The following is a 25,146-nucleotide window of genomic DNA, read 5'->3' as shown; positions in this document are numbered from 1 at the left end:
CTGCGAGCGACCATCGCCACTGCTCTGAACTTGCTGCGGGTGCCTGTGCTGGGGCTGTTGGCATTTTGGCGGTTTAGCCGGTCCTCTGTGGTGCGGCTCACCCCCCCACGATGGTCTGTGCACACTAATGACACCTGCATCCTGGCTATCAGCCAGCTGTCCCGATTGTAGATACTGTAATTAAATACTCCTCCTGTTAAACCAGGCTGACAAACACCCAGAGGTGGAAAGTCTGGAGGTCCTCTCGAGAGTGTGACTGTTCAGTCTGTAAATGGCCACTACCCTGAATTGAGCCTCACACTTTGTGCCCCTGTTAAAAAAATCACTGTCGCGGTTGATAAACTGACCAGCTCACAACAGTGAAGGACCACTGACCAGGTGAAAACAAAATCCTTTCAAAGGAAGTGCCAGTCCGAGCACAACATTACAGGATCTCTGCCTCAGCTGAGGCAACACCGCAGACTTCAGAAACATCAAAGGCAAGTCCAGTGCAAAGATTTAAATAAAAGAAAATTAAAATCGTCAGGAAAAAAAAAATCCAAAAAAAGAAGATTTTCCCTCTGCAAGTATTTCCTTGATTCATCTGGGTGTTCCCCTCTCAATTTATCTATTAATCAGAAGCTCATCAGAGGCTGAGAGGCAGATTTAGAGTCTTGCAATTTCCTTTTAAAGCTGAGCTCAGTTCTAGAGATAACACCTCTCGCTGCCAAGCTTTAAGAGTGAAAACGCATAGATCCACACAAAGAGATGGAGGGAATAAGATACAACACAAAGTTCCAGGAGGTTTTCATCTCCCCTTCTAAGTCTGCCTTGACAGCTGCGCTGGCTGCTAAATATTTTACTGAAAACTACTGCATTTTAGCAAAAGGACTACCTCATATTTACTTCCCAGCTCTAACCGTTGCCTGGATTAAACTTACATCTGTATGCCTTGTGCTCAGCATAAAGCGGTACGGTGCACACAGGCGAGAGATGGGAGGAGAGAGAGAGAGAGAGAGAGAGATGGGAGGAGAGAGAGAGACAGACAGAGAGAGAGAGAGAGAGAGAGACAGAGAGAGAGAGAGAGAGAGAGAGAGAGAGAGAGAGAGGGAATGTGGTGGGAGGGATATGTAGAGAAGCAATGAGGAGGAATATTCAGAGAGCTACAGCAGCGTGAGAATTACAGCAGCGTGAGAGTAAAGCATTAAAAGCCGTTGTGTTTACAAGAGCTCTCCTAAGGAAGGGTAGCGCATTTTGTGCTCTTCTTTGTCCGTCTGTTGCCCTGCAGTGTGGTTTAATATAGTTTATTCTGTCAGGAGAAAAGTGGGATGAATGCTCACTGGTCAGGACTTTGCAATAGCCTATGGCCCCAGAAAAGGGGGCTCTCACGTGGGTCTGCTCAACTGCCCATGAAATATTCATTATGTAACTTTATCTGAGACAATATATGTCAACGGCGGGAGTGTCAGATATAAAAGAGATGCTGTGTTTTTGTTTATTTTACTGTACTTTATTCCTTGTCCCGTAACTAAAATATAATAAATGATTAAAATAAATGTTTTAATCTTTCACATTTATACTAAAGTGTTTCATCAAAAAATGCTCCAGCTGCCAACTACTCTATAGCAATAGTAAGAAAATACTGTAATAGAACAGTAAAAATATGACAATGTTTGGAAGCTGAAAGTAAACACCATGGTAATTGGACTCAATGCAAGAGTGGCTGCAGATTGAAGAGACAGTAGATGAGACACCACATGCTCCCAGTAATATAATACTGAAGCTTATCTGAGTGGACCAGCTAGTGTGGCAAGGAGATAATTAAAAGAGATGCCATCAGCAACAGACGTGTGTGGTAAAGCAGTCAAAGAAGCGACCTCCATCACAGGAATCCAGCAAACAGTCGGCTGCTAAATGACAGCCCTATTCTTAGATCTATGACCTTTTGGTCTCTTGGACTTAAATATAACCCTGAGGGTGAAGGTGGTTTAATTCAATGGAAATCTGATTTAAATTCAAACTGTGTGCAGAGAACAGACAAACCAAGCTAAAGCCTTTCAAATGTTCCTCCGTGTTACAAAGACAGAGTGAGGAGTTCAAAGAGATGCCTCTAGTTGTACCAACTTCACATTGAATGAATCAACTGAGGGAGCAGAAGCAACATTTAGGCAAGGCCAGTGGGGTCTTGACATATTAGCAGGGTTATGTCCTGCACCTAGGGGTCAGGGTGATGGGGAACAGATTTGGGGATGATGACATTTGCTCTCTGCTCATTTGACATGGCTGTTGAGCATGAATGCAGCAGTCTGACCTGGCGTCCCTTTACCACAGGGTTCAGTGCCTTAACTCACCACCACTGCAGTGGAAACGTGACGCCACGTTCCACTCCACTCTGCTCTATGGGCCCCCAGGAGCTGTGACAAGGGGAAGGTAGTGAGAGGTGGGAGAGGCCAGGGACATGAGCTCAGGCTGAACAGATACAGTGTCAGTCTTGTGATCCACACCAAGCCCACATAACACAAAAATCCCACAGCCCCAGCTAGAAAATAGCACAACATCCAGCCTAAGGCATGCATAACAGTATTCAAGTGCTGCAGTGAATAAATACATTTATTTACATAACACCTTAGACAGAGCATATTGTTTGGGGTTTTACTACCCTGCTGTAGCTTTTCATGGATACCAAAACCACGAGACCACTGATTTCTTGTCATTACTATATCTTATGAGTCCTTTTTTGACTCTTGATTTATCTGCGCCTGAATATCTACACATTTATTGACTCGTGTGCAATGGAAGGTACAGTAATCAATACAAGCATGCATCATCGGACAGACTAGTGATCCATCACCTAAATTAATCGATAAAACCATTTTTTACGTTTTGTTCCTTCTGGCATTTTATTTGGCTGACTGATTCCCACAAGCAGATGCAAACCACACCGCAACAATCTGCATTCTAATATTTATTTGCTTTAACGGTGAAATAAAAATAAAAATTACAGGGCACTACAAGCAACAGTCTTGTAATTGATAAATCCACCAGGGGCTATAAACTGCTACAAAAATATGCCAACAGAGGGAGCAACAAATATGCTTAATCCAATAAACTACGCCTGTCACACATACTATGATTTAATAATTCGCAACAGGCACATCTGCCAACTTTCTTCAGATTGACAGCGTGCATTTCATTCCCTCTGACTGTATCTGAAAAACAAAATAGGACCAGAAGACCAGATAAACAGAAGAGACGATCATTAAAGATGACTGACACCTTATCACTGCATGATGACATATACAGTTCTCTGAAAGAAATCACAATGTTACTGTGAGGATGCCTGACAGACATTGTGAGGCTCTACACCTACAGCCGTCAAGTGAAAAGATGATCAGTGAAACCTTCTATATGTCTTGTAAGAAACCTGTGACCTTGCTCCACGTGTGCCCGCTCGTCAACATGTAGTACTTCTGCATTACAGTCATGACATTGCTGAAAGGGAGGAGGTTTTTTAATCTGTGTGCCATTCATGCTGCAAAGACTACCTCGGTTTATTTAATTACTTGATGTTTTCACTTACATGACACATCAAATTGCACTGCGGAGGACAAATTGCCTCCTGGCCCTGTTAGTGAACCCAACAGTCAAAGTCAGAATGAACAAATGGTTACACTGTTATCATCTCATTCATTCTTTCATGCGCACTTTAATCGGGATTTCTATTATCAAACGAATATTGGCCTGATTTATGAGCCGCTTTGTGTTCATTCATCAGCGTGTGCTTGGAGCAAAATCAGGAGTGAACCTCTCTTCACTGTTACACACAAGATGAATCAGTCATAAAGGAGGCTGAACTAAAAATAAGAAACTCTGATCTTTACATAATGCCTCAGAGTGCTCCTGTTAAATTGCTAATTAGTGATATTGTGTTTTGGGTGCAACACAGTCGAATGACTCAGAATACTAAAGCCAATGCACAACTGTTCTTTTACGATAAAAAGGTAATTTATATATCATTGCAGGTGGAAACAATTGAACAATACCTGAAAGCCACATCCTATCAGTTTCCATTGTTAAGATAGCAGTGCTGAACAAATCTCAGAGTACAGAAAAGAAATCCATTTCCTCCCACTCGGCACATTATCACAATGTCCTCCCTTGTGTCGTGGCTTTCTCCTCCTTGCTTTGATTAAGTGCCTGATTTGTGGTTATCCAAAAAAATCTACTGAGCTGCTAAAATCCCTCTCAGACACTCAATCACTCTGAGTGAATGTAGAGTGCTGATAGGACCCTTCACTTCATTCAAAATGCAGAGGAGGAAGAGGAGAGAAAGGCTGTATACACACACACACACACACACACACACACACACACACACACACACACACACACACACACACACACACACACACACACACACACACACACACACACACACACACACACACACACACACACACACACACACACACACACACACACACACACACACACACAGAGAGAATATTCATGTTTTTCTGATCACGACTACAGTTGAGGTAAAATCCACCAATACCACCAACAGCACTCGTTTTCAGCAGAAGGAAAACAACACACTTGAGGACAACAATATTTTGATTCAAGCACCCAGCACCCATTCAGCACCCAGACTGATGTCTGTAAACACAGACCAACAAGCTGCACACATGTATTGATAATCCTACATTCCTTATTACAAGAAAAGAAAAGCTGCAGAACACACATACAGAAACACACAAACACATACACACACAATGAAAATGATTGGTTTTGTCCTGTTCATCTGTGCAGCCTTAATTGGCAGGAAGCTTTGGCAATCAATGATGCCATACTGTAATGAAGCCTCAGGAGTCCGTCCTGGTTGTACAGGAGGTACAGCTCAGGAAAGTGACCTCTCCCAAACTGCTGCCCACACACTGCAGCTAAGAAGCGCAGTGGCAGAGAGAGGGGACAAGACGACTACCGTAATCGACAGAGCGTTAGAAACTACTCTGACCACAGAGGTACTGTAGGGTACTGTCATAAGCAGTGATCCTTCACCACAACAGCAGCATTAGCTCTAAAAATAGGAACTGGCTCTCTGAATCAATTCTTCACAGTAAGCCTGGATGAAATACATTGAAAGGCTTCTTAAAGGTGGAAAGGACTCCCAATTTTGACTTCCGTCCATGCAGTGAATGTCATGCATACTTTCACTAATTTGCTCTAAAACGGCAGTCTAGGTACATCTATCGAGCAGGGATTGGACCAGAGTTGCTGCAGGGTGCTAAGACTGATATGCCCAAGACAGTTTAGCAAGCACTGGCTTTCTGCAGCCCTCTGTAGGGACTACTGGAGAGATCTTCTGAGAAGGATTCCTTTGAAATCTTTAATTAAACATGGGTGTTACATCTTAAAGAAGAGTCCTTCACGCTGGGCAAACAGAAAAATCTATAATCATGAATATTAAGTCACAGGCAGTTCAACTGCGTTATCTGATTCTCGTTTAACCTTCATCTCTGTATATCTCTCACTGTTAACTTGAGCAAATTTATCCAGGGACGTCCGGCCAAGACAATGTCATTTATGGCAGGCAGTGAGTATTAGTGTGGTGCATACCCAGGCACAGAGAATGTGTATCATGTATAACTGTCGGCAAGCTGTCCAATGGAGGTTTAAGTTACACTTATGGAGGGTTTAATTGAACAGCATTAGTGAGGATTTAAGTAACCAAGTGAAAAGGATAGAATCCCTGAATTGGGGGTTGGGGTAGAAAGAGGAGGTGTGCGTGTGTGCGTGTGCATGCGTGTGTGTGTGTGTGTGTGTGTATATACGGGCTTAAGAGAGTTAATGGAAAGCCATGTGAGGTCAGACAGTTTGACGGTGTTGATCGACAGACGTGGTAATGCTTTTCCAGCAGCTTAATGCATCCTGAGGCTGTGTCTAAATATTTCTAATGGCTGACAGTTTCATCGCTGTAATGAGGACATAATTAACTAAAGCAAAAAATATATTAGAAGATTGGTCTTCATAGGTTCTCTTAGCATTAATATTTGGTTGTGTATCTCATTATGCAAGTCAAATGATTCTACTAACTGCTGATTTGAATGTATCTTAAATGTAACAAAGAGTTGATGTATTTTTTAAACAGTAACAATAATTTGGTTTAGCTAAGGTTAAACAATATTTCAGTGATTCTGGGAATTCCTGAGAAAACAGAGAAGTGAGAGAGACACATAGGTCACATCTGTGAGCAGCGAGTGTCGTAATTCTTAATTCTCCCGTGAACATGACAGATTCCCTGCAGACAGCAGGGCTCAGGAGGAGCTGTCATTTCAGCTGTCCCCACTGACACATCTAACACAGCAAGAGAGCTGAGACAATCAAAAAATAGAGGACAGGGAACCCCTGTTCTTATGTAAGATCACAGTCATAAACATGCCTTTTGTCTTTAGATGAAGAGGCTCTTTAATTAAACAACTTATATATTATTTTAGATATACAGTACCAATCAAATGTTTAGACGCACTCTCATTCAAGTGAATGGGAAGGTGTGTCCAAACTTTTGACTGGTACTGTAGGAAAATGGTAATTAAACAGCACATTGGTAATATTTATCATATTGTATATGTACGCTGGATTACAATAGCACATAAATAACTACCCATCTATCTAACAAAAATATGTATACAATATGTGATGTGTTGACTAGGCAGAGATTTCAGCATCAAGGATTGTATAACAAGGTGCTCACACACACACACACACACACACACACACACACACACACACACACACACACACACACACACACACACACACACACACACACACACACACACACACACACACACACACACACACACACACACACACACACACACACACACACACACACACACAGGGCTGAGTTATACAGTCCCAGGGAGCACGCTCAGTAATCTGAAGAAAAGAGAGAGTGAGTGGAGGGAGCGGAATAATCTGTCCTGTTCAGTGAAAGATCCTCCCGCCTGCCTGTGCACATTTGTCATACCTAAGGGAACGTTCACACAAAGAAGCGTTGCTAGGCAGAAATGCTTGAACGGCACGCATTTCAGTGGAAGGATGTGGCTGCTTCCTCTCGGTGCCCTGGCATCTTGCATCCAGACTGTTTTAAGAAACTTGAGATAAAATACTGGTGAAGGGACACAGCCTCGAAACTACAGCCCTAAAACAAACTCAAGACAAAAAGACTCGCGATTTCAAAAATATCAAGTACCATTACAACATCTTTTAGAAATAATAAACAGCAATGACAGTGTAACTTTCAGCCTGGTTTTATTGATGTAAACAAAGCTGAAATTGTTCTTATGTATTTATGGCTGCCAGTCTGCAACAATGTTTTGTGTTGGTATTATGCTCGATATTGACTTTTTTGCCGATATACGATATTCTGATATTCCCCGACTCTTGATTTCAGATACCGATATCACCCGATACCGATATATGCAGGCTTTTTACACCAAAACTATTAGGTAACAACATAACATATCTCCTACTGTTGAATTAAGACATTATGCCTAATTTTATTGTGATGCCCCACTGGATGCATACATAAATGCAACATGGCTTTCCAAATGTAAACACTGTCTGTGCAAAATAAGAGAACAACTTCAATTTAAGTTATGGAAAAAAGTGCCAATATGGCACTGCCATATTTATAATGCTGCTTTTGCAATAATTGCAAATTACAAATTTACTATCCATAGGGACGGCCACGGTTAGCCACGGTTAGAGACCCACGAGTCTAGCATGTTGTTGTTGTTATACGTCAACAAGCGCGCGCCAGTAAATGTCCCGTGCTGCGTTCACGCAGGCTCGGAAATGCTGAAGCCTACAGAACAAATATCGGTTATAAAAACCTGATACCGATACTTCCCGATATTACATTTAATATTATTTATTTACTGGATTGTTTCTCTCCCAATTGGTCCAATGGAAAATGTGGATATCAAACAAATATAGCCTGTTGGTCCCAATAACACTAAACTAACATCTTCTTCTAAACTTTGAGTTTTATTTTTCAGCCGATGTTGAAGCTCTCCAATTACCCACTAATATGAGGATGAAGTCAATTATCACACTTGTTAATGAAAAAAATGTGTGTATTCATTAATATTGTAATTAACATACCATTCTGATATCCCATTTACAAGCTAAGGTAGAGTGACAAACATCTAAAACTGGTACATTTATTATATTTGGATATTCTAAATAATCACAAAATGACTGCTTGTCTGGTTGAACCTGTCCTGTTTTCCACAGTAATAATATAATATTGCATTCAAATTATATCATTGCCAAATGTATCTTCATTCAGAGATATAGTATACTATATATAGAACAGTTTGCAAGTGAACAATCAACTGGGTATCTATTAACAATCACTTTATTAAAATCTACTGGTCCTTGACAATCCATAGCCCTGAAGGCCAACACAGATCTCTAATAGGAAGTGACCCATCATTTTATAGCAAATGCCATTTCAGGCTTTGAATGGTGCTGGTACACACAAGCGGAATAAAAATGGTTAAACCAAGCTTATGAAACAGATTGTTCCAATTGTATTCTTATCTACCGATTCTGTGACTCGCCATCACCTCTACTTAGCATATAGAAACAAGGCAGCTATATAATGTGGTCAGGCTGCCGTTAGTAAATCCCTGCCTGTGACATTCTGAGAAGTCAAACCTCCTAAAACCTTTTTGCCTGGTCATCTTGCCTGAGGTCTACACCAACACTATGTTTTAACACCTTATAAAAACAAAGGAACAAGCTGACAGGAAGTAGCAGCAATAAGAGATCACAATACACAAATGCTACATTTTACCAGCATAAATAAGGAAAGAATGACAGAAAAACAAAGGTACAGAGGAAATATCTAAGTTTGTTTAAACAATAAAAGATGAGAACGACAAAAATGGATAAAATCATGATGACAATCAGTAAAAACAGAGATAAGTTTGATATATTTCTGAAAGATCGGTCAAGTGTGAAACAGAATATTCCTGTTGCATTTAATCTGCAAGAGTGATCACAGCACCTCAGAAATGTACTAAAAGCTTCAGTGAGGTTTCCTTCCTCGCCAGGAGAGCCATAGACTTCTGTAGAGTAGTCCCCCAACACAGACTCTTAAGAAGTGCACATTTTCTGTTGCCTGAGGACCCATTGTAATTAATTAATTTATTATGAATTATGAAAAAAAACTCAAGAGACAAAGACAAATACCAAAAATCAAGTAGGATTTCAGACTGATGCAGCACATTCTGGTGTTCAACGAAAAGTTCAAGAAAGAAGGAACGCAACAGACGTGGCCTTAAGTGAACTTTTAAGGAAACCAAACTTCACATTTTATTCAGAGTTGAAACTTGACAGTTTTCCTGAATGTTGTTGAGTAAAAACTTTTAATGGGATGCAAAGTGACAGAGCACAATTTTAAAGCCGCAGTGTCTAAGAGGCGGTGGACAGTGGAGGGAGCCTCCTACCTCCTGTCACTATTGGGTATTCATAAAGTACAGAGCGATGCCCCTGCAGCCTCCAGTGACACACACAGACACATACACACACACACACTTCAAAACACACACACACACACATTTCTATTCTTTTTATTTTTCCACAGAAAAGCTTTAAAAGTACATGTATGATTTTAACATAGATGTACAGTAATGCATGAACAACAAAAATAGTCAACACTTGTTAAATTGTGAAAAGGAAATATGCAGGAATATTTTTAAATAAAAAATCTGATTATCCTATGATGTAGTCACCATTTGAGCCACCATGCAACATACATTCCTCACAATTTTCATTACTTTCAACTATAGAAATTGCATTAGAGGAAAAGCTTGAGAGACCGTCTATTTTCCAAAGAAAATATTTATTTGTATTCTGTCAGATAAAATCACTACATATGTGACAAGGCTACACCCCTGTGAAGTTCAAGGCTGCACTACTCAACATGAAGCAGATGCTGAGGTAAAATCTATTGTGTAACTCAACCAAATACAAAGGGTAAGAAATAAGACTGTAGCAACATTCTAAAATCAGTAGTAACCAATCATGAAAATGACAAATGACATTGATAATGATGATAAAGAATGATAATGACTATTTCATGAAACAATCATCTTGTGGCATAATCCAGGGTGAAAATTAAGACTATTAAACTGAAATACAACAACATCAAATCAAAACAGGATTGTGTGATCCCTGGAAATTCTCTTGTGCACACACTATGTTTCAGACGAGGACATTTTGTCAAGCTGTCAAACTAGACCAGCCAGTGACAGCTCAAAGAGGAACTGGACAGATCACCACTGGAAACCAAATCCATATCACTCCAAATACCTAAACATCATCTCCCACTCTTGTGACAAAGATTAAAGGCCACATGAAACAGTAGTTAAAGCGCCTTCCGCTTCTGTACCGTGACATATTTCCCAATGAAACAGAATATTTGGGTGGTGTACAGTTACACAAGGGATTTAAATCAAATACTTTGCATTTGATTGATTTGATTCACTCAAGAGTGGGTGGGGCTTAGAGCTTATCATGGTATGGAGCTGCAGAGAAAAACAAGAACTACTGTTGAATCCACACCCACCCGAACCTGTTGTTAGATTAGGAGGAGGACGAGATAGAGATGGATGAAATAGACCTCCGCAGCTACATGGTTTTGGAAATTGGGAAAACAAAGTTTTGCTCACCGACATCCAAACAAACATCTCCTCATATATTTCTCTATATTGCTCCGTTAGCTACTATGACACACAACAGTGAAGTGCGTCTTAATATGACCAGTCACCAGTGTGGCTAGCAACTCACCCAAAGTGACATTTGCTTGGATGAACTTTTGTAAATGGCCCTGAGTACAAGATGAATCATCAAACATTTAAAAACTATTTAAGTTAAGTAAAAGATGAGACATGGATTTTAATGTAAAATACTCTAATACTGACATATATTTGGCATTTAACAAAAGATTAATGAACAGTTAACACAGCGTGTGTGTGACAGTGGATTAAAACTGGGAAAATGTATTTTTCATTTCATGGGGCCTTTCAGCACAGCCACTTCTGCAGCACACATTAGTGTAGCAAGACCGAGAGGCAGCTTTAGGTAAAATAGTGGATGAACAGGTTAGACTGCAGCCCATTCAGCTGTATCCAACTGCAGCTGTGGATATGGGTCTGCTGCTAAATTTAGCCTTTGAGTAGGGGATAGCCTGAAGAAAAACGTCACATTTGCCAAGGCGGACACACATGAGGCAGTGAAGCTGAGATTGAGAAAAAAAAAAAGAAAAAGATTACTCTTTGGAGTGGCTCAGTGCAGATGTATGTCCTGACCAAATGGTTTGCGTGACTGTATCAGAGAGAAACTACAAAAGTGAAAGAAATCGTGTTTGTGTGTGTGTGTGTGTGTGTGTGTGTGTGTGTGTCTTTGTGTGGGAGCGAGTGAGAAACAACTGTTCGGACATTAAGAAAACATGTTTGAATAATGCTTTGAAGCAGAAGCAAAGAACTTAAAAGAAGATGCATTCCTCCGTGGTGGCATCTTGTGACAAGCTGCTATTTTAAATGTCTTCAATCACCTTTTGCTTAAGTTTCAGTATCAGGCTCAGCTTAATAGAAACTGACAAATATTGCAGTCTTAGTGGAATGGGATGTTCAGCAGAATAAGAGTGCAAAGAGTGATGCACATATTATGTTCAGTGACTGCATTATAGCACTGAGGGCAGTGGGAGGCATTTGGGATGTGTGACACTCTCCATCAACTTAGTTGCTTAAGTGGAACATCTGCACCATCTAGTGGTGATCTGCTAATAACAGGACAGCTCAAAGAGCAGCTGCTATGATCACATTATGACTGGGTCAGTGAAACCTGCTGTGTATTGTAGAGGTTGAAAACATGTTAGACAGTTACTCTCCTCTCTGTTACCCACAGAACTTAAATGATAATCGGGAATAATATGTTTTGAATTAGTATTTGCTGGGTCTTTTCTTTCGTTGAGGTAAAGATAAAAATATAGAATTATGAATTTTTGTCCACGTGTGCTTAAACCTACATTAGAGCTGAAACAATTAGTTGACTGTCTACTGACTGATAATTGATTGTTTCACAAATGTTTCCAGTAATGTGTTTTTTTCTCTGACTGAAGCTTCTCCGGTGTCAGTATTTTTTGCTTTTCTCTTTTAAACCATTGTAAACAAAATATCTGAGTTTTGGACAGTTTGTCAGTCAAAGTCAGATATTCAATGTCATCTTGGGTTTATATTGAACAATCAGTCAAATAAATAATGTATCATGTATCAAAAAACAATCATTGGTTGCAGCCCTAACCTGCATTAATCAATATTTTTCAGACTAAAAATGAAACAAGTCACTGTATTATGAAAGTGGTCATAGTGCTGGCACGACAGAGAACGAAGATCAAACTTTGTGGACGTGATGAGTGCAGACGTTTCCAGCACAGAAAGCTCTAATTGTATGAACAGCACCAAATGGCAGACTTAAAAAGATGGTGTCAACATTAAGGGGCATTTAACTCAAAACCCCATTTTTAAGCAGTTGGTACAGAGACATACATCAATTGTATATATTTTTCTAATGATACAAAACCTACATGATGGCCACCAAGGCTGGTGACATAGTGTTAACTGTTTTTATATAGATGTTATTCTGCCCCCTAGTGGTAAAAAGTTATATAGACAAGTACATGTTAATCTACTAAAACATATCACTAAGTAACTGTATAACAAATGAAATCAAAAACAAAGTTATACAAACTGACTATGAAACTGATTCAAGACACAACGTGTCCATCAAAACCTTCCAAAATAAGCAGAAAAGGTTTACTGTACATTGAGGAACTGTTATGGTAAAACATAGCTCCAGTTTACATGTATGAACGACTAAGTGGAGGTCATTACCATGTCCATTAGTGTAAAGTCATTACAGATCTATACTTGACAGGCAACCTCCATATAACTATAACAGAAGACACACGGCTTCCTGTCTCGCCTCACTGAACTCAAGCTGGCTCCTTTACCCACCGCCTCGCTCTTTCAATTGGAGGACATGGACACTAGGGAAAGTTTTCCGGTTTCCAAATGGGCATGCTGAGTGGTAGTGTTTTGTTTTAGGGACGACATGATGGAAATAGAGTAAACCCTCTCCTTAATTTCTAGACAATATTTTAGAAATAGACATTTGGGGTCTAAGATAAAAGACCATTCATTGAGTCTTAATACTACTAATCTATTCAGTTAATTTAAAACTAGGAAAATGAATCCTGTGCTTTTTTAGTTCTGTAATACAATGGCTTCCTTAACAGCATCGAGTGTTTCAAACCCTTTAAAGTAGGTCAACAAACAAACAAACAACAAGTTTTTACGTGTATGTGTGGAGTTGTGAGCAAGCTAAAAAGGTAAAAAGGGGAAAAAGAAGATAAATACAATGCAACCTTTTTTTTCCCATGTTTGTTGGAAAAGGTGATTGTACTGAAAAAGCACAGTTAAATGCAGCTTAGTAGCCTGCTTTCCTGACCACACACCTGAAATAATGATGAGTTTGAAATAGAGGTTGCATGTACATGCTGACCCAATTACGGCACTAATTACAGAATTGCTGGCGATCACCATACAAGAAACAGCGGATACTGGCAGGATTTCCTGTGTTAGATGAGCTAATGCTCCAGTGGTAAACCGATACCAATGGTTAAATACAACACAGCAAAGAAATAAAACAAATCAGATTTAGATTTATTACTAGATTAAACAAAACGTTCTGATTAAAGACCAATATTTAAAGATACCGTATGAGGCTTGTAGGTTAAGAACTACACATGCACGTTGCAATATTAAACTCCCTTTCTACACAAAGGTCCACCCAAGACCGTCATGGGCCAGTGACTGAGCTTTACACAAGGTAACATGCCAGCGGTGGTGACATACAACACTGCCTGCAGACGACAGTACAACTTGGTCACCCCAGACATGGTAACAGCAGCCAAGCATGGCAGCGTTCTAGTGACTGATCTCGGTCAAAAACAACAGCAGCCAAGCCTGTGTGTGTGACGAAAGCTATCCATGTCCACGACAAAAACAACATCAGCTAAACAAGCCTTACTTGCCAACACAACAGCCGCTAAGCCTGCTCAATCCATTGAACAACAACTGCAATAGCCTGTTTGGTTGTGTTGACAGCACAGAAATAATGAGCAGATGTTACAATTCTGCCTTGATGGTGCATTTCATACTTATTACTAATGAATATAGAAAACAAACTCAAATTTTGCCCTTTGACTTTCTGAACTAAAGCTTCATGAAACGACAAATTCAAATATCAAAATATTTTTTACACAATGCCTTAATGCGGTGTTTAAGATGTGACAATAATTTGTGTATGATGGTGAAAACCACTTCTTATGAGCCAAGAAAAATAGACCTGTGAAAATGCATTTTTCAGATAATTACACTGTTTAGTTCCTCAACCTATAAAGGAAAACTTCCTATCGTCATTTCCTTTATGTTTTGTATGATCATTCATTTTATATGAAAAATTCAAAATCACCAAATCTGGAGAGATGTGATTTTCACTGGCCAAATAGGCATTCAGTGTTAATTATAACTCAGTTATTATCACTCAGTTATAACTACTAAGGGGTTATTTCAATGTGTCTTTGTAGCGCAGAATTCTCTATGAAATAAAAAGGAAATCATGGCAAGAAGGGAGAGTATCTACGTGATCAAGGGGAAAAGGGAAAGAATGTCTGAGTGAGAATTTAAGGGGCCACGTTACTCCTTACGGAGCAGTCTGTCCTCCCATGTAGTTGGGCAAATATGCCAACGACCTAGATGATTAAAATAAAACCTGAGCCCCAGTACCTTTTGCATGAGAGCAATCTGACCAGAGGACAGAGCGAAACTGTGCAGACATTAACAAAGAGGAGCCCGATAAACAAGTTCCTCACTGTGTGGTGACATTAATCTGAATAAAATCAACAGCAAGGTAAAAAAAAAAAAAAAAAAAAGAGAGAGGGAGAGAAAAAGTGATTTTTGAGGCCGACCAACTAACACTAATAACACCTATAAGACAACGCACACCTGTTCAGTAGACCCTAAAGCATCTGAACACAAAGCCGCTCTCACCTGCTGGTTCCCAGTCCCATCACTCTGGACTATCTGAGTCTCTGTCTAGCTTCACCTCTCTCTTACCTGTACTTCATGCCTGTCTGATAGGACACACACTCTTCCATGGCAAGACCATTCATCTTCAGGAAGTCTTCCATGTTCTTAATCTGAGCGGCGACTCTCTGTTCCCGGAGTCTCTGCAGCTCAGCATGGTCTGTGGGCCGGGGTTGTGGCTGATTCAGCCCCTGGTCCGAGTGGTAGCGGTTGATCCCGCTCCGGATGCTTTCGCTGTATGACATAGACAGCATCTTGCCGCTGTCACTGCTGCTGCTCTTCCGAACGGTGCTGCTTGGCGCTGCCGGTTTAGGGATCTGCAGGTTTTCAGGAGGACAGTAATTGGGCTTGCGCCTGCCGGGAACCCCCCGGTGGCTACCAGCGTACCCTCCCGCAAACATGCCCTCCCCTCCTTCTCCTTCTCCTCCTCCTCGTGATGCTGAGGCGACCCGTGCAGTAAAGAGCCAGAACAAAGTAGGGACACGGATGGAGCGAGGAGCCGGCAGGGCACAGCCACCTCCTTAAATAGCACCTGCTCCCATAAAAAAAGAGCTCTCCTGCTTGGGGCAGCACACGGCCATGCATCCTGTAATCAGAGTCGCACAACATAGCCCAGCACCACCCTCCCCTGACAGGTACACAATGGCAGGGTTACACTGATAGGGCGCATTCAGGTGACTTGCTGGTGATTAAGGAGCAGGACCAAAGAGGGCACATGCTGTCTAGGGAGGGGAGCGGCATTCGAACATGCACCAAGCAACAGGAGGGGACACGTTTCAGGTCTCACTTATGATTCTGATTGGACAAAGAGCGAGAGCCAAGAAAGACATTTTCTGAGAAAAGTCCAGGACATCATTTGCATGTATCCTACTACAAAACTACTAAGCTACTACACAATAGGCACAACATGCCCATCTGAACTGAAAAAAGAAAGTAACAACAAGAACTAAAGAATCACTGAACAGAGCGCACTACACAACACACACTTGCCATGGATCTTTCATTTACAAGAGGGCTATATTTCATGCTCTGGAGCTCAGGGAGCCCAAAGCAACCATGTTTAAAACATTAAGTATTCTTCCTTCTATTTAATTAACACTTACTTTTTGCTGTTACAGGATTCCTCTATGATCCAAAACGTCAAAGAGTGTTGTACTGAACTGAATCAATGGAGGGCAGCACTGTGTTAGTTCCACCACCACTACAATGCTGAATGCACTTGTGAACACTAACAAGTTACCACTGCTCAGTTAAAAGAAATGTATAACATTTAGACGGAAATGTATACATTATACATAAAACTCTGATTTACAAAACAATTGTAATATAAACCTAGGAGTACTATAAATATAGCTTCAGCAATTAAAACCGTAAGAGAATAGTTATTGAAAATCTTTGTTGTAAAATGAAAACTCATGAAAACATAAAATTATACCACATTCTACATTCTATATCTATACCTATATCCAGGGTGCAAAATTAACTTTTTTGTCCACCGGCCAAATGGCCAGTGAATGTTCAAATTTTATCAGCCACTCAATAGATTACCATTGTGTTTTTAGCTGGTGAGTGAAGCAAATCTACCAGCCACTTGCATATTTTATCAGCATTTGGCTGGTGGCTTGTGATAATTTTGTGCCCTGCCTATACCTCATCAAAGCATAATTCATATGCATCATCATTTTGAGAATCAACAGTATGGGAATATAGCCAAGTTATTCATTGAATATTAAGATACAATAAAAACGTTTTGGCCTGATACAACGGATCAATGTGAAATTATTTAAAATGAGATTTATCATGTCAATAAAGTCCATATTAAAGAATTACCAGCTGCCAAATAAAATGAAAAATGATTATCTATAATTTATCTTAAAATTTCTATCCTCAAAAAGAGTTCATTAATTTTAAGTCACTGTGTATGCACAGTGGTTCTTTTCACCAACTGAGAACAAGGAAAGGATATTCTACTGCAGGATTGAAATATGCTATAAGCTCTAAACTGTATTGATCCTTTCAAAGTCTATTGACTGCTACAACACTTGAACAGCACTCTCTCTGCCTCTGGACAAAACAGCTCAACAGAGCTAACCCTATCACTGACATCACATAGCCATTTCAAAGCAACTTTAAATGATAATAAACTAACATTAAATCTCACACATCTTGTTTCTTGTATGGAGAAAATCTGTTTGAAATTCTGATACAGAATAAAAAAATTAGTCCAAACCGTTGTCCTTATCATGACATGACATTTGTCCTTCTTACAAATTCTCTTAATTTCAAATCTCATCAAAATTTGCCAAAACAGCTGATATCCCTGTGTAGAGACCGACGAGATAAATTAAGTAGACTCCAAGCAAGGCAGCATGCATTCACACAACCACACACTCTCCTTATCACTCAGCCAACCCCTCACACACAAAACACACACGCAAACAAACACAATCCTTAAGTGGTCATGAGTGGCCAAAATCCTTAAACTCACCCGATTTCTTGGGGGTCGGCTCATGAGCGAGGTTGTGGGGTGCCAGTCTGCTCTTATAAACACACACTGCAGACAGTGATGAAGCGGGTCCACCCAAACTGGGAGTGTCTTACTAGGAAATGTCTAAACCAATTAGTGAATAAGAGAGTGCATCCCTTTCCCTTCCCTCACCACTCATCATACTCTGTAGCCACAACCAACACCTCTCCTCCTCCCCTCCCTGCAAGATCTCATAGAAGAAATCCATTTATGTTGTTTAGTGGTCCGCCGTGTTTCTGCTAACTACAGCAAAATAATATCAGCCCTGAATTATTCACCAAAGCTTTTGCGCTAAAAGCCTCTGATTGTTGTTCCACAGGAAAGAATACTAAGAGCTGGACAATAATGAGCGCATGAGTGTTGTGAGCACCACACACACACACACACACACACACACACACACACACACACACACACACACACACACACACACACACACACACACACACACACACACACACACACACACACACACACACACACACACACACACACACACACACACACACACACACAATGTCAAGCAAGCACTGTACACATACACATACAGAATAAAGACAAACCACCAAAAATGTTCAAGTACTCTCTAACCAAAGCATTATGGAAACCACACTGGTTAAACACGCTTGCAGCAGCTCTCTGCCTATCAGTTTTGTGCTCAGGTCAAGGTCAGAAGCAGAGTGTATCACATAATAATGACAACTCTGACTACAAACACACAGTGTACAGCTGCTCTGTTTTTTCCTTACTAATCACACAGATTAAACCATCCAATGTACTTAAATGAAAATTCATCATCTCTTACAGTTATTAATCTCTTACAGTTATTAAAACACTAATGGACACTTGAAATGTGTATAATTTAGATGTACATAACTACAGTACAGTACAGTATAAAAGTCGCAGATTTCAGATACATTTGGAAATATTATGTAATCAATTCCAATACATTAAATAACTGAAACCATAAAAGCACATCATCTGCCTTTGGCTGCATATTTTTGGCACTCTGTATTCACACACTGCATCTCTGAACCACCCAGCCAATCTGCAACCTCTTTATCTGCAGAGCTACTTTGGCACAGCTGTTTAAAAGATATGAGACCTGTGATGACACTGAGAAGACAATGATTAATCATAACTGCTTTGAGTTGGTCTACATGATAACCAAGTCTCACAATTTAATTTACAACCCACATGGACACTACAGATGTTTCTTAGCAACAGAATTACTTATAATTTTATAAGCTAAAAAATCCATTCAGCACAATCACAGCTGTCCTGAAACCATTGGCTCTTAAGAACCCAGGATGAACTTCACACATAAACTTAGTAATGTACCTGCATTAAGAAAAGCTGACATCACCCAGTTCTGTTATTTAAATCAAGTTGCGGCTTTTACAGTAGACATTCACATACAGTCATGCTTTAAGAATTTCTTTTACATTATCGTCTTTTTTGTAATCCATACACAAGAGACTCATAGTGGTCAAAAGTCAACAACCTTCAGTGTCGGAAAGCACTCACTCTCCCCCTGAAACCTATAAAACGGTTTAACGATAGCCAGACATGAGAGCCTTTACTAAAAGCATTGTTAGTACAGAACCAAAAAACATACACACATACATATATTACATATACTGTATACTCTGTACTGATCTAGTCATAGATGTACAGCAACTCATACAAATATGTGGCTTAACATATAATGAGCACTGTAATGACAAGACAGAGTGAAGACAAAGCAGCAGCAAAACTAAATATTGTCAGCTGACTGTAAACTCATAGTAATTCAGAGTTCATTAGCATCCCAGTAAATGGTCTGTTAGTATTGATAGTTCCATTATTAAGGTTTGCGTTTTAAAATGTTGAGATGATGGAAAAAGAATAAAAATTCCATTCCCAGCATTAGTCTGTTAGACTGTCAGAGTGATACAGAAAAAGATAGGGCTTAATCGATCCTCCTCACGTAAGTCAGAGGAGCAGCTAGTGGGACAGATTGCACTTTAAAAGGACAGAAATGTGCAAGGCGCCAAGATAAAAATCCGATAGTGAGCTCATTACAAGCACATCCACATAGTCAGGGTTTTTTAGAACTGCATCAGCAGAATAAGGTCTGATATAAGTCCATAAAACACGATCCTACTGTAAAGCATAAGAAAGACTGACCATCTAAAAGCACACCACTAAATGAGTGAGTACCAGCTACCCTTCTCAAAGAGAACATCATCACATCCTCAAAACACTCAAAATAGTCTAGAACGAGACAGATCAGGTTGTACTCCCACATGGGCAAAAAAGCTGCTGTTTCATACAGAAATTGTGAATATATGTGGAAATAGGCTTAATTGTGACAAAGTAAAAGAATGTGTCTATCACATTATATCATCATGGATGATGGAGGAAATCAGCATAATTATACAATTCCACTGAGTCAGTATGCTGTTGGTTTATGGTGATGTCTGTGATGGTCTTGGGATTCATGGGGGGTTGGGAGGAATGCGTTTTGTTTTTGTTTATTTTAATTCCTCTCTCTTTTCTTTTCATTTTTCGTTAAGTACACTGCTTAGGCTCATCATGTCAGGGGTTAAGGGGGGGGCTGGTCGGTTGAAGGGAAACTAGGGATATTGGGGGGGCAAAAGAAATGGAGATTTTTCATTTTGCCTTTTGTCACTTATATGACTATAATGGTGGCTCTCCCCTCTTGTAAATTATAAATAGATAAATGAAAAATTGATTTTAAAAAATTTACTTCAGCAAAAAAACCGCTCAAATTGCACTGGTAAAAAAATGATGGAAAGAAAAACAATAATTTGAACTCAGACAGTTGATTCAAAGGTTTTGTGAGCAACCTTGCGACAAAATCCATCATCACCCCTATCAGGTTTAAGCTGCATACTGCATTGCCAGCTAAATAGTAGATGATAAGTGTGATCTATGCTGCAGAGGTTTCCTAATGGATACATGGTTTTAAATGACAGAACAGCAAGTATCTGCAGCAAGGTTATCACAGTGAAATAAAACATATTCTGTAGTAAGACAAATACAAAAAGTAATTCTGTAAATATGTACTGTACACATATACAGGCTTTAAAACTACTAACATGAAAGAAAATGTTATTAATTCTGCTCAGCAACAACAAACAGTGACAGGCATACACAGAGAAAGACAGGTACCTGTAGAACTGCAGCTGTCGTTTGGGGCTCCCATAACGAGCGCTGAAGGCATCAGGGGGAAAGACGAGAAAGGAAAGTTTTAGTTCATATAAGCAGGAAAAGGAAGAAGTTAGTAGTTGCGAAAAACAAACAAGAGCCAAAGACAAAGAACAGTATGAGGGTGAGTAAAGTAGGAGGGAATGGAATAGAAAATACAGCATCAGCAGTGACAAACAAAGACATAGTGTCAGAGATGTAACACCTCCTTATTTGTTCATTATTTCATGTTTTGTTTGTTGTATTAAGTTTTGAATGCTGGATATATCTGAGCAATATGACATGTCAGCAGACCATAGCTGTTGTCTGTACTAAAACTACAGCACCAATGCAGAAGAGGAGTTATTTGCATGTTCTTCCAGATGTGTCTGCACAAATCCTTCTCAAGATCTTAGAATAAAAACGATTCACGTTCAGTTGGAAAGTGCTGACTTACAAACTGATGTGCAAATATACATCTCAATTACATCCTTCCTGATTTCAACCTGTCCAGACACAGTATATTTTATTCTACGAGGTAATCAAATCAAACTAAGAGGGAGAAGTATGGATAAAGAATTTTCGTTTTTGCGATATTGCTATTATTTACATATGCACTACAAGTTTTTGTATTTTCTTTACCTCACCAGGAAGTCTGTGCAGTGCAGAGAATGTACCTTATAACAAAAGTACTAATCTTGGAGGAGCAACATGGAGCAAATGACCTTTGTGCTATAGAAGTAAATAAAAATGGAGTATTGTAAATGATATAATTAGTAGTAGCCAGTGTTGTTAACAGTTTGTTGTTAACAATGTATTATGCCTAAATCTCCCAGATCCTCTTTCGAAAGGCGCATCTTGCCAAAATCTTGACCACTTTGATTGTTGTCTTAGAGTTACTATGAAGACAAGGGTCCAATAGCTGCCTGAAAACTTTAGTGACACATCACAACTCCATTCAGCTGCTGAACCTCATCTGCCCATTATGGAGGCAATGCGAAACAACAATTCAGCTGCCTGAGAAGAAGAGTGGCACAGATGCTTCTCAATGATACAAGCAGATGAGTCTCTGGCGCCACATGCTGGTGAAGCATCAGAGTGCACGATAATCTAAGCATGGGTATCCACACTCCTGTTTCCACTGTGTTAACACAACACACAATCAGGCAAGGGACATTAAAACATGCTGTGATATGACTGCATGTAAGTGTGTGAGAGTGTGTCACAGTTACAGATTTTACATGTTAGAGACAGCAATATATGTGGTGCATCTAATTTGTTTAGATCGTAAAAAACATTTGAGACAAAAAAAAATAAAAAATTTGTGTCATCATTAATGCTGGATAATGGTTACATAAAGGTTAAGGTTGGGCATGTAGAGATTAAATTTCTAGTGCATGAATATGAGTCAATAAATGTGGAGACTATGACAGCTGCTGATTGTGCTGTTTGTTCTGTTGCTTTTTTTCCCGCACATGTACTCGGGACTCCCTGGAAGGTAGAATTGATACAGAGTGGATTATGTTGGTGAAAAAGTAAACAGACTCACTGATTGTCCTCGATAGTGACATAAACAAAAGCACGAATGTGTATGCGACAAAAGCGTGTATGTGAGACAGGGAGACAGTTTGTGCTCATTAAGTCTTTTGTTGTCTGTGTTGTGTTCTTTTACTGAAAGAGCATTTCACTGATTTAGTATTGCAGTCCTGTAAGACAGTTAGGATAGACTTAAGATAGACAGTTTTTTGAAAAAGGATTTGTTGTTTTATACGATGCATTCATGAAAACTTTTTGAATCCAAATAATCTGGGCTTACATGTTAATGTGTCCATCAGCAGAAATGTAGCCTTTGGTGTCTTCAAACTTACCTGTATATCATGCCAGGTGAGCCAGTCTGTCGGAGGGAGAGGCGGGCAGGGGAGTCTGTGGTAGATTCAGGATACATGGAGGCAGGAGGGAAGGGATGAGGCCAGCCTGCCGGGGGTGGTGTTCTTTCAGTGGGACCACAGGGTACAGTCTATCACCAATCAGGGCCTGTGGAAGGGAAAGAAAAGATATGTGTCAGTCAGTGGTGGAGTTTTTATTTCCACAAAAATACGACCTTAGTATTTCCCTTCATTTAGCGTATAATTTGGAGCAGCCACATTACTCTGAATTTCATGTTTTAGTTACCATTTATTTATTTGTTTATCAACTATCATTGTAGTATACACACAATACAATTATATCTGCAATATGCCATACTATACAGGTCTCCAAAGCTCGATCCATTCATAACTAGTTCACACCTGTAGGTTACACTGCACCAGGGTATTTAGAAATCCCCAAGGTATGATTGCCACTACAATCATAAACAGGGGCTGTGTCTCAATTCAGGGGCTGCATCCTTGTAAGGACGCATTTTAAGGGCGGTTACGTCACAGCGCCGCGCCAAGGCCTGTCCCAATTCAAAGACTCCTCAAACGAATGCTCAAACGCAGCCTCAAAATGCGTCCTTGTTTTCCCTGTTTTTGAGGATGCATCGCTACTATCCTTAGCGGCCTCATATATCCCAAGATCCTTTGCGCGCCGCTGTTCAGTCCTATAGATATCTATAGAACATGTGTTCCATATATATATATGTGCAGTCCCGCGAAAAGAACAATGGTTGTTATTGTTAATAAATGTTTATGTTTTTATATGGTATTTTTATAAAATAAAAAATATTGTTAATTTTTACACGTTGTCTTTTCCATTTAGTATTTACAATTTAAGTACAATTTATAACAGGATTAGCAAACGGCATAAAGTGCTACTGTTCAGGAACAACAAGGGATTTAATATTTTCTCTTATATTTTCTTTTATTAGCAAAGGATGAAAACTTAACTCTACAAGGGGGCAGTCTTAACATTTAACTATTTACAAAAAATACATCACAAATAACTATTTACAGATTATTATTAGAAAATGATGTACAATTATGAACAAACTATTAACAAAATATGTATTATTAAATACAACACTACTAAAATTCCAAATGATTTAAAATAATAAAATAAATGAATTAATAAATAATAACAAATTAATAAAATAAAAAATGAAAAAAAATAATGTAATAGGCTGAGCAGGAGTCCCTGGCAGTGCTGCTGGGCTGGATGGGATGCCACAATAAATACCCTGGTGTCTTTTGTGGTCAGTGGGACATCATCTGGGCCGGTATTCAGGGTGTTTTGGGGTCTGGTCTCCAATGTCCACTAGGGTTGGTCCGATGGACGATGCCGCCCCCCCTCCCCCCCGTGCAAAGCAAATTATATAAAATTATCTTAACCAAGGTCTTAAACGAACGAAACGAATTATACTAAAAACAATAAAATTCAAAATCATTTAGATTAATAATTAATTAAACACTCAAAAATGTTCTGTGCAAAAGACATTCACGTGTTGCTTCTGCTGCCGCCGTCATCTCCGCTACCAGTTCTGCTTTTATAACACTTAGCTCAGGTGGCTTCGTGTGGTCCCCTCGGTATCTTGGGTCAAGCAGTGTTGCTTTGTGCATCATCCACTGGGTGGTAATGATAAATATCCGTTTCCTTTTCTTTTTAAAAAAAAAATAACATGAGTAGTATTTGAAATATTTGTTATAATAATGAAATTATATGATACTATAATAACTAAAAAATAATAAAATATGTAACATCTCCAACCACCACCACCACCACCTCTTCTTTCTTCTGTTTGTCTTATTCTTATGTTTTTTTCTTCTTTCTGCTGTTTGTCTTATACTTCTGTGTGCCTTTCGCGTCTTATGGGCGGGAACAGCTGGTGACACAGCTGGTGACGCAACCAGGAAATGCTTCGAAGGCTAGACCGTCCCATTTCACAACGGTTGATGCATCCTTCTGAGGTTCCTCAGTAGCACGCAGTCTTCGAAGACCGCGAGGCCGCGTCCTTACAAGGATGCAGCCCCTGAATTGAGACACAGCCACAGACTGCAAGGAAAGGTGGAGTTTACAAGAAGCACATGAAGGCAGCATGTAATCCCCCCTCTGACCACAAAGCAAGTGGCAATAGCAGGGTCGTGCTGTCCATATTTCTGCTCGTTAACTCTGAAAACTGCAGAAGAAGTAACTCAAGTTCAACTCAAACCTCAATGAAAACTTTCGCCAAAATACGAGTTATTCGTGTCTTGTTATGTTTGTGGTGAATGAAACTCGCCAGATTTTTCTTTGTTTGAGCTGATATTC

At 39.7% G+C, this 25,146-nt stretch overlaps 1 protein-coding gene across 4 annotated transcripts in view; it reads right to left on the bottom strand.

Moving 5' to 3' along the window:
• The window catches only part of kcnab2a (potassium voltage-gated channel subfamily A regulatory beta subunit 2a), an 89,399-nt gene that overhangs the window by 28,430 nt on the left and 35,823 nt on the right, over positions 1-25,146 (bottom strand). Inside the window, exons 1-3 of one of the 4 annotated variants that reach the window (XM_062443828.1) lie at positions 24,079-24,198; positions 22,791-22,956; positions 20,908-20,949 (exon numbers count right to left, since the gene is read on the bottom strand). In XM_062443828.1, coding sequence (XP_062299812.1) covers positions 20,908-20,949; positions 22,791-22,867 — 119 coding nt within the window. In that variant the 5' untranslated portion in view covers positions 22,868-22,956; positions 24,079-24,198. Of the gene's footprint in view, positions 1-15,233; positions 15,605-20,907; positions 20,950-22,790; positions 22,957-24,078; positions 24,199-25,146 lie in introns of those variants that run through there. The other 3 variants (XM_062443819.1, XM_062443836.1, XM_062443811.1) reach the window with 3 other exon arrangements.

The sequence above is a fragment of the Scomber scombrus genome, chromosome 3 (assembly GCF_963691925.1).
Source record: "Scomber scombrus chromosome 3, fScoSco1.1, whole genome shotgun sequence".
Classification (NCBI taxonomy): Eukaryota; Metazoa; Chordata; class Actinopteri; order Scombriformes; family Scombridae; genus Scomber; species Scomber scombrus.
This window is presented reverse-complemented; position numbering and strand designations above follow the sequence as displayed.